Here is an 11,074-nt window from a genome sequence, read left to right as displayed (position 1 = left end):
ACTACTAAACAGATGGATATGACTGATTTGAAACTACAGGTTTTCATGACATTTTTAATAAGTGATCGATTTTTAAGGAAACATCGGATATGTAAGTCACCTTATCCTTTCAGTTTCGAAAACGAATATTTAAAGAAATATTTTCACTATTATTAACATTGTGTTTATTTGGGATAAAACATCAATATAGCGCTTAAAAGGCTACAAATACATGACACTTGTCTAAAACCCTAGAATAAGTATTATTACATACACATATTTTCACACAAGATTTCAAAACAGATTGATCAATAACAAATAGTATGACAAACCTACTGCTTCAAAATCACTGATTGTGTATTCATGTTTCCAATATAATTAATACAATTGCTCTCATTAAATTATTGGTGTTATTGTATAGACATGTATTAAGGTATACATTATGATATAAGATTACGGTTAAATTACCAAAGAAAAGTGGTAGGTTGCCAAATTTAAAATGATCTGTCTGATTCAATATATAACCATTGTCTCCGCAATACACAATTACCAAAGATGAATCAGTACGTCAATAATGCTAGTCGTATTCCATTCACTAAGCAGTTTCTCTGTATTATCAATGTTGTGATTTTGTGCTTTTATTTTAATCTTCTTTAACACGTGTGCAATTATGCTAGTGATCAAAGATTTACGGTCCAAGTAATCAGCCCTTCTACGATAACATAAAGTTTTATTTAAATTATTTCAACAACATGCCGGATGCATGGATATAAGGCCGTTATGATCACTAAATGTCCCCCGAAAACCCTTCTGACATAAACGTATGTGCTAAATTTAATAAACTTACCATTGTTTGAGATAATTTGTATCCTTTTGAATTTTGATCATCTTCATCACTGTCATCATTGGATGTGCTCCGATATGAGAAATCCTTTGCATGGAACATATTGTCATTGTTGCTTAATTTTGCTTACACAATATTAATAAGCATAAACATGTCAATAAAATACTTGCAATTCCTGCTCTATATAAAGTATGTCTGATATATAAGTTTTGTAAGAGCAAATTTAAATATTGTTTCAAGTTAAAGTTTATTTACATTGTGAGATGACATGGACAATACAGTTATCACCAGATTTGTACTTAATTGTAATACATCATGTGTCAGCACAGCTAGAACCATGACAATTAAACGTATGCTTCAAACATATCAAAATAACAAGTACAGTTTCATTATGATACGCTTTGCCCTGCCCGTAACGTTAAATAGGTGAGGTAATACAATACAATATTAGTTTATAAAACTTACTTTTGCTTATAGATATATGCTTATTCTAACATATAATTTTGATTTAAAAAATAACTACCGTTACAGTTGTGTTAATTTTGTATTTTAAAAGCAAACCATATATACAATAGATAGTTAAATACTTGTTCAAACACACATCAACAATCAAGTCAAACATGATGTGCTTGAACACATTTTTAAATATGTTGCAACTTATGTCTAGAATTATGAGTAAAGAAATAATTTGTATCTTAACTCTCAACATGTCGAATTGCTTTTAAATATTGCTGACACAATCTTTTAGTATGATTTAAAGTTTGTGAGAGGTTTAACATACTGACGTTAAATAACTGTTTGAAATAGTAAATTTAGCAGATTTTTAGTGGCCATAGTCATAAAAAAACACATAAGTTCGATACGTTTAAACTTAATTAAAAAATTAAATTGAAGATGTATTCTGATGACGATTATCAAAAATACTGGTAACTTTGTAATTGTCGTTACACATTATGCCTATAACGTTATTGTGGCCCTGAACTTAAATAGAATGACATATTGATGGGCGACATACGTAGTATAGATGTGATGAAAAATTGTACCAATTAATCCCATTATGCAAGATGAGGCTTTTTGCTGCACATACGTGTATATTTCTATGTTACATAGCGTTCTTAAATAAGTTATCCTACACATATAGGCTATCAAACTTTAGTTAATGATCAAAGTTGATTTGTTTATACAGCTAAACTATTAATAAATACAACTCCGTGTATGAACTAAAGTTTATATTTGAAGGATAACTTGTTTCAGAACGCTATGCTGTTTAATGTGATGCCCTACCAAAGGATGGCCTTTGAATACATACAACAATCTCTAATCTGTAAGTGAAAAGCCATGATATCTTTTATGTGCATTCCCAAATATCGTTTTACACAATTATTTAAACAGAATGGTGCCTTGCAAATAGACTAGTCTATGCGTGTATCTTGCCTTATACAAGTTATGCACACACACTTGAAGAGCTGAGGTTGACCTTGACCAATAAGTTAGCGGCAAAAGGCTGCACCACCGACGAACATAATCATTGTATATAACAACAACCACTTGAAAAGTATATCGACGTGGATGTGTGTTTATTCAACAAATTGAATTTTGAAATCAAACGAAAAAGTAGTCATCTAAAATTGAAAGGTAAAAAAACACGGGCATTCTTTATTTCGAACTATAAAAATACATACCGTCATAGTACTGACATTAGAATAGTGCAATCTTTCGTCTGATTCTAGCCGTTCCTGAATAAGACTTGATTCCACTTTCAATTTAACTTCTTCTTCAATAAGCTTTTCCAATTTCTCAGTTTTGCTATGTAATATGCATAATACAAGTGTGTGTTATTAACGACATCATAACTACAACAGATAATTTAATTGATAGAGCAAAATGCAAATTAATGAACTGTTGCGACCTCAATTTTGACGTTCACTTTACTGGAGGAAAGCACAGACAAGTTTTGTTCATTTTATGTAAAACAAAACAAAGATTAACAAATCTGAAATTCTAAAGACACACTTTTTTATATTTCTACTCTGCACCTTCCGTCAGTATTTTTTATTATTACAAAATATAGAAATAAAATCAAAACACCTACCATTTACCACTTAAAAAGGTGTTATGCATTTTATATGTTTCAATTTCACAATGTTCAAATATAATGTTTAATTGCGACAACAAGGAGAGAGATAGCTTCGGCGATCAAAGCACTGCCTTGCAGTTATCTCTGTATATCTGAGGAATTGTATTTAATGAAAATATAAATTGCGAATGAAAACAAACAAAGGGCAATACCTTAAGGCATTTTTAAATAGAGAGATTTATTTTGGTCTGCTTTTTCTCAAAAAGCCATAATATTTGAATTTTTATCAATTCAACAACTTATACGTCATTCTTCCCATGGCAAAACTAGAATATGCATTTATGCTCAGCACAAGATAAATCGGCAAAGGAAAATAACTCTAAAAGTATTTTAGAACTAGATGTGACTTCTGTACATTGTTCGTCCTCTTCTATGCCACTATCAAACTTTTCAATACCTTCATTTGAGCGTTTTCATTATAGGACACAAGCTCTGTGAATCCGTAAGTTACAGTTGTAAGTGATAGTTGTTTCTTCTACCCTTTCAATCCTCCTTTAATTATTTTCAGGTTCATTTGACCTCTTAAATAATTTGGACGGTTTATCAGAGGAAAAGAGGGACGATGTGATAACAATATGACTCTCTTTCTGGTACAAAATAACAGATCAGGCAATACAATGATTGAAATACAAGGTCAGCATTTGTTATTTTATTTTATATAAATATAATTCCTGAAGTATTTAAGTGGAGTTAAATCCATGTGTCTTAAATTCTTAATAATATCAAGAATCAAATAGTAAAACAAAACGTTTTTCAAACCTTTGATTAGTGTACTCATCCGTTGAGGTTGAACCATGCTCCAGAATCTTTACGATCTCTTCTAAAGTACTAAACGTAACAAAAATGTCAGTGAAAGGTACAGAATTATAAGAGATCAACAACATAAAATGCTCTGAAAATCTTTATAACTAGCATAATATAAACTCTGATGAATAGTTGCCGTTTTGTTATTTTTTTTAAATCGGTTTATGGTGAAATTCACAATACAATGCCAACTGAAATGTCATTTAATGATCATTTAATAATTTATAAAGTGTCAAAAAATATCCATGCAATTGTGTATTTTACGCAAGTTATTGTCAGTTAATTTCTCATAACTTTTGCATATTATTGACCTTTTATTTTCACATTTTTTATTGACATAATGATTCCGGTTGTCAACTTGAACAGAAGTCACAAAATGCCTGACACTTTTGCTGAAGTATTTGAAAATCATATTGATGCTAAAGAATATGTTCGAACTTTGGCACTAGATTGCTTGACCTTGACTTGAGTTTTGATCGACACTTCTTCAAATCAATGTGACTTTTCTTCTATAACAGACTCCATGTCACTCCAGCTTTGTTATTCAAAACACAACTTATGTACAAAGTGCTTCTCAAAACAATTTTGAAATGAAGTGTGACATTCATCTTGAATCTAGAAGTGAGGTTCTGTGTGAAATCACAGCATTATTTGATTCTGATAGACAAATTAAAAATAGTTATTTGCCTGCTATACGTTACGTTCTTGACAACGTGACAGAAGTTGATTATTGTATTTGACCTTAAACATAGCTTTACTTTGTGCCACTGTCATTCTAACTAGGAGTGTAGCAATATTAGAGTTATATACATAAGGACGAAGATTGCCCTAAATCACTATATGAGGCGTGACCATTTTCAAAATATGTAAATATATGCGTACCAAAATTTGATGTTACATAAAAAAATCAACTTTCAGTGAACACATGTCAAGCCTAGGTAAGACAATTATTCATCCTTAGTGTATGATATGAAACAGTGGGTCATTGGCCCTATGGCGCTTACATAAGACCTCAATGAAATCATCTGTTTTCAGCAGTCATTTTAACACAGTTTACCACAATAATTATTGTGTTCAAAATGTGTATTTAATAGTTTTCAAATCTTTTTTTTCTATTGCAAATAAGGAAAATTGCTCTGTATCTTGGCGGTTGTGTTTTTGAATGGAATCATATTTCACTGGCCGGGAAAAGTATGGGTAATCTCAAAATACTGATATTGCTTGCTGTTGATTTTATTTTTACTCTTGTTGTTGAATTGTTGGTGTTGGTGGTGGTGTCTGAAAAGTAGACACGTGTTTACATTGTGTAAAACAGACTTTACCCTATCCGCTTTTTCATGACACGTTTGTGATTCCAAAGGTGTGAAATTTGATCTTTTTTTCTTGCTAACCTGAAACAAACGCATTTCATAAATGCACATGTTAAACATTAAAATATGTTTTAGTTTACAGAAATTTCTTGTTTGTATTATGATGCATATATTAACTTGTTCAGTTGACATTTAGTTTTGTTGAACACTGATTAGAACTAGTTTATAATTGTGCATGGACTTTTTGTAAAATACCATTCACGACAAATATTTATTATGCATGTACGAGTGTGGACTTATTGGAACATATATTGGGCCGTTTAACGTTCAAATATTGAGCTGATTTCGTCTTACTGTTCTTGGAGTCGTTTTTTGTCATCGGGATCAAAGCATTGTCTGAAAACATAAAAACAAACAGAGATATTAAGTAAATACAAATATTCAACTCAAAGGAGTAAATTAGATATCAATGTAATTTACCATGTAACACAGGTATGTGAGGAAATAATGGAATCCTACTCAAGCTCTTGCGTAAGTTTACGTATCTCTTTTTCCTTTTCCATCAGTTGTGCCAGCACATCATCGTATAATTGTGTAAGTATTCTCTCATTTTCTTTGGAAGTTTCAAGAATTTCCTCTCGTGATTTCTGTTGCATAGTTCTGAAAATCATCGGAAAAGCCATCAATTGTATTTATAAAAATCTACCTTTTACATAACTATAAAACTGGAACACGTGCAATAAAAATAGAACACTTAAATTTGGTTTAAATCAAAGTTCTTGTATAAAAAAATTAATATTAATCGAGCGCTTTCACAATCATAGAAAACTTATTTCCTGGTCCCGACAATTTTAAATATCTTTTTTATATAAGTCTTAAACTAAACGATAATGTACTAAAGTGACACCTTTTTCCCACTTTATGTACACGTTAAGTCGTTAATTTACTTAATGGTTTGTTGCATGAAAATACATCCATAACACCCTGTTTTTTTAATAACCATGCCCACTAGTCATGTTAGTGTACATATTGCCATTTGAAAAAAGGTTATAACATATTTGGATAATTTACTCAGATAATTTATATTTGAATCCCGTATTGTTTAATTCATATATGTTCAAACCGTGATAATGCCGACGACAAGTCGCTCCGAAGTTTAGCATTTTCCTTTAAAAGTGATGAATATTTGTTAATTGTGTTCTCTCGTGTTTTCAGCTGAAAACAGCAAAACAATTTTACAGTAAAGAGAGTATATATATACTATATAGAATAAGTTTGTTTTGTCTTACATAAGGGTTATGTTTAATATACATTTCTATTGCAATACATGAAACAAAAACATACGTGTTGGTATTGATGTCTGGAAAATTGTTAAATAAGTGTTCTCAGTACGGATTTCTGACATGAAATTGTGTATTATGTATTAATTATACTAACTGTACGACATCACATTACTTTTGACAAGTGATATATCAACACAAATTAATAAATAAATAGAAGCGAGTATTTTACTACGTTAATTGTAATAATATAATATATATAAGTATTTAAAACATCGTCTTCATGATCCCGGTACTACTACCTGAATTTAGTAATATTTTATTACACACTAGAATATTTAATTCTAGAGGCTGATATCAAGTGGCAATAAAGACAGCAATTCAGTCTTGTGTTTCTACTAACAACTACGAAAAAGATTTCCTTGATCATGATTGATCCCAATTAAAATACGTTCCTTAGTGGTATTATATTTTATACTACTGGTTATGGTTTACTTTAGACGATGTCATTATGGCAACATGTTGTTTATGTTGTATTACAAAAAACGGGAAAGATTGCAAAATTCTTTTATTTATAATTGATTCTTATATATTTATATATATTATTTGAACCTGTAATTTATTCTTGATTGGTTAGGACTGAATAATATAGTTTGATACATTTTATGTTACTCAATGTATGATACTTCAACATGGGAAGTTTTATCAACATTGCAGTTAACATCATTAAATAACATACCTTTGCATGGATCTTTTCGTATTATCTTAAAATCATATGTACAAAGAAAACACATTAATATTGATATAATTTCATGTACTTTAAGATTTTCATTGTTTGGTATTTACAGGCACGATTTAAACAAACGTAGTAGAGAGTTGTTGTATGATGATACATACCCAATATTTAAACTATAGACTTTGTCTCAAAATAGATTTATTGAAAACAAATATTTTGCCTGTAACATCCATAAAACAATAAGTCCATAATAGCCCTTAAGTGCTAACTAGCGTTAAGTTCAAGGACAACAATTGTTGAGGGCTTGACCGACTGATCTAGTTTTAAAAATATAAAAGAATTACAACCCAGTTACATGAAGACCGAGTTACCCGGTGACCTTGTGTTTAGACGCATTTGAACCAGATTCAAATTGATTTAGATATGGTGTTGATAAACATAGATCAAAAGCATCACGTTTTATTCACACGTGTTGCACCTAGAATGGTTAGATTTTTTTGGATAGGGTATCTAGTTTCTAGACACGAACGATACAGATTTGAACTTGGCTTAATATTTTCAAAATAAACAATCTCACCAATCTCACCAAGCTTCGTAAAGTTTGAATAATACATATATTCATTAGACTGATAACAATGATTTTGTAAGATTTTACTTAGTAAAATAGTTTTTTTGGGACGCACGAGACCAAGAACTCATTCTAGCAAACATCCTGAAATTCATCCAGATATAGTTATAAACGGGGCCTCTAGATAAAACAGTTTTTCCAAGATTGTATATGGTGACTTAGTTTGTTTTTGACTACGATTTAAACATAGACAATGTATTGCAAAGATGAACGTTTTTATCACTAGTCATAAAAATTGAATCATATGGGTGACCGCTTTAGTGGTTACAAGAAATGTTAAAGATTTGTAATGATGACCTAGCTTTTATACGTACCTGACAAAATTGGTTCACCATACAACTCAATGCTTGGTATGCTTAATAAAATGATTCTTGTCAGTGGGCGATATGCCCTAAAACACTCATCTGAGACCCGAACCAAAACAGAAGTGCTTTATGAGACATAAATATATACGCACAAGGTAAATTAATATTAAAAATGAAATTCCCGAAAATATATCAGGAGATATTATTTTATCACCTTCTTTTATAATAGAATACAAGCTTTGCATATAAACTAACTAAGAAGGTAACTTGTTAAAATCAAATAAAAGCATTAGGGGTATATACATGTTAAGGGCTTTTACATTTGCTCCAGACTTAATCGCACTCAAAACGCGCGTCTAAAACGAAGAACGACAAAAATGTCAACACGTGAAGCGTGGTTCGAATATTGCACACATAATCATTGTGTGATAGAGTTGATAGTCTATTCAGTCGATTAGGTGGGATAGGTTTGTTCCATCTTTGAAAGATATTAAGCTATACGATTCAATATGTTTCAGTCTACATGATGGTGACAAACACGCTACGTGTAAAGAAACGATCGTACATATGTTAAGTCAATATGACAAAATAACATTAATATCACTGACTTGTGATAAGCAAAAATATGTGCAACACAAAACATATATGCACATATATCATTAAGATAAATAATCTGACCAAGTTTCATAAAAAGTGGTAAACACGTGTATTTTTTAGACTGTGAAACAGGTTTCACTTTAGTCATTACAGGAATATTACCACAAGAGTGTTTGTTTTTTCCAATAGACCGTTTACTTGTCGTTCTTTCCCGAGACATTATTAAAAAATAGTTTCTGACAAAGTTTCATTAAGTTTCATTAAGATAGGATTAAAAAAGTGACTTATATTGTGTTCACGAGGTTTAACTTTAGCTAGATAAGTAAAAAAGCTGTCATGTTTTTCGTTCATGTACAAATTAAATGAACAGTCATTAGAAGAAATAATTTGACCAAGTTTCATGATGATTGGACTATATATGAAACTTCTAGAGTGTTAATAGGCTTTTTCTTAAATCGACCTCATGCCTTGTTTTTGACCTCAAGAAGACACGTTTCATAATCAGCTTAAATATCATTGGGACATATTCTCTGACAAAGTTCAATCAATTTTGGGAAAACATGTTCATGATGACGACGCATGTCGCGCGATGAACAAGGCACGACAGACAAAAAGCGATAAAAAAAAGCTCACCACGAGCACGTTGTTCTAGCTTAAATGTCTGTTTTGCAAAAGGAAAATCTGTAAAGAAGTTATGATTAACGTTGTTTTTTATATTATGTGGATATTTGTTCCCACTTTAAACAGATATGTCTAGAAATATCACCGTACCGTCTATTCACGGGCAGAGCAGTAATGACAATTACTAAAGTAAACATATTATAATTCAGAAATAAATGAAACATGAATAGTGTGTGTACATTTCATGGTTATGTTTTAATTCAATCGCTTGAGAAATTTGGAATAAGTTGGACTCACATGCATACAACATTTAAAGCTTCTGAAATAAAAATGGCTGACCTTATATATATCTACAATTCTTGGTGATGGCATATGAAGAATCTTTGTTTACTTCCGAAATGTGGAAGATGTGTGCCCCATAAGTCTCGAACATTTTTTTTTTGCTGTCATAAATAACTTCAAAGGCACATAATTCAGTAACACGTAACTCACTAAACTAAAATAATATATTCTGACAAACCATTGACAGACTGTGGACAAACCGCTTAACTGACCATTTAGTTTTTTGTGATGGTATAATAATCATTGACTATGTTGCTTATAGTCGCATGCATTGAGCTGTGACTTACAAAACAGCACTGGGATCGCCCACTGTATGTAATGGTAAGTTAAGAAAAATCTAAGTTACGACTTTGCTTACATGTGTTTCGTCACCTGCATTATGCTCAGATCTCCCATCTTCACTGAACACATAGTTACTCAATACAGTCGTCACCAATTTTGACAATCTGTATAAGAATTGCTCAATGTCAGTATTAGCGTGGTATGTGACTTCCTTGCTGCTCTGTACCAACGTCCAAAGACCCGATAATTTGGACAGGTATTGCCCAATATCTTTTATAGACTGCTCTAATACTGAAGGCTGAATTGTAACAAAGTTGTCATCCAGGAATAATTCAACCGATAGTAGTTTTTCTTCGCATTTCTTTGTGGCTATTAGGCAGAATTTCTGATTGTTCTTATCACTGCTGTACCGAAGGGCTTCCTGGAGTAATTTCAGTTGAGTGTAATGTATTATGCAGGTGTCAACACAAGTCTTTTGGGAAGCTTGATGGCTTAAAAGTGTATGTTTTGCTTCATTCAAAGTGCTGTCATTGATTTCCTCTAAAACGGAATGTATTGATTGATATATTTGTTTCACCATGCTTTGCTCAACTTCAGGTGTTTTCTTCAAACTGCTCTTTTCAATCTTGTCCAATTTGGAATTTATGTTTCTGTTTATTTCACATACCATTATTTCATGTTCCTGGTATGAAGTTGTCAGATCATGGATTCGGGACTCACAGCAACTCTGAAGCTTGTTTAATTTAACCAGATTGATTTGAAGTCTTATTAACAGTTCATGCACTTCTGTTGAATGCATTTCGGCTGTGTCGAGTGTTACATTTGTGCAATTTCTGCAAGAAATATTGAATACATTATAATAAAAAATACTATCATTTAGAATGTTGCTACACATTATAATGTACATTAATACACATAAGTGTTTGCATGTTGTACACACATGTTGAGTCTTAAACTAATTTGGTTGCGCCAAAAATTTTGACTCAGTTAAATACATGTTTATTCACTAAAATCGTATATTTGAAATCGTATGTATTCGCTTTAAGCACATTCTCACTTAAAAGTAAACTCCTTTTTATCAAATATGAAATGTTTTGAAATAGCAACTTTGCAAGAAACTGAAAAAATAGTGATTGTATCTGACTTAAAATTAAAACGATATACTGAAGTAGTCTGCCTCTGACACTACAAGTCGGCTGGGGCTAATCT

At 31.3% G+C, this 11,074-nt stretch overlaps 1 protein-coding gene across 1 annotated transcript in view; it reads right to left on the bottom strand.

The window, feature by feature from the left end:
* LOC127869552 (myosin-10-like) overlaps nt 1-9,994 on the bottom strand; it is a 26,075-nt gene extending 16,081 nt beyond the window's left edge. Inside the window, exons 1-7 of the mRNA XM_052412215.1 lie at nt 9,942-9,994; nt 5,594-5,734; nt 5,429-5,470; nt 5,087-5,155; nt 3,720-3,788; nt 2,506-2,629; nt 827-910 (exon numbers count right to left, since the gene is read on the bottom strand). Of these exons, the coding sequence (XP_052268175.1) occupies nt 827-910; nt 2,506-2,629; nt 3,720-3,788; nt 5,087-5,155; nt 5,429-5,470; nt 5,594-5,734; nt 9,942-9,994 (582 nt within the window). The remainder of the gene's footprint in view (nt 1-826; nt 911-2,505; nt 2,630-3,719; nt 3,789-5,086; nt 5,156-5,428; nt 5,471-5,593; nt 5,735-9,941) is intronic.
* Between the last annotated feature and the right edge of the window lie 1,080 nt (nt 9,995-11,074).

This window comes from Dreissena polymorpha, chromosome 2 (assembly GCF_020536995.1).
Source record: "Dreissena polymorpha isolate Duluth1 chromosome 2, UMN_Dpol_1.0, whole genome shotgun sequence".
In the NCBI taxonomy this organism is placed as follows: domain Eukaryota; kingdom Metazoa; phylum Mollusca; class Bivalvia; order Myida; family Dreissenidae; genus Dreissena; species Dreissena polymorpha.
Note: the sequence above shows the minus strand (reverse complement) of the source record. Positions and strands in the feature narration are given on the sequence as shown.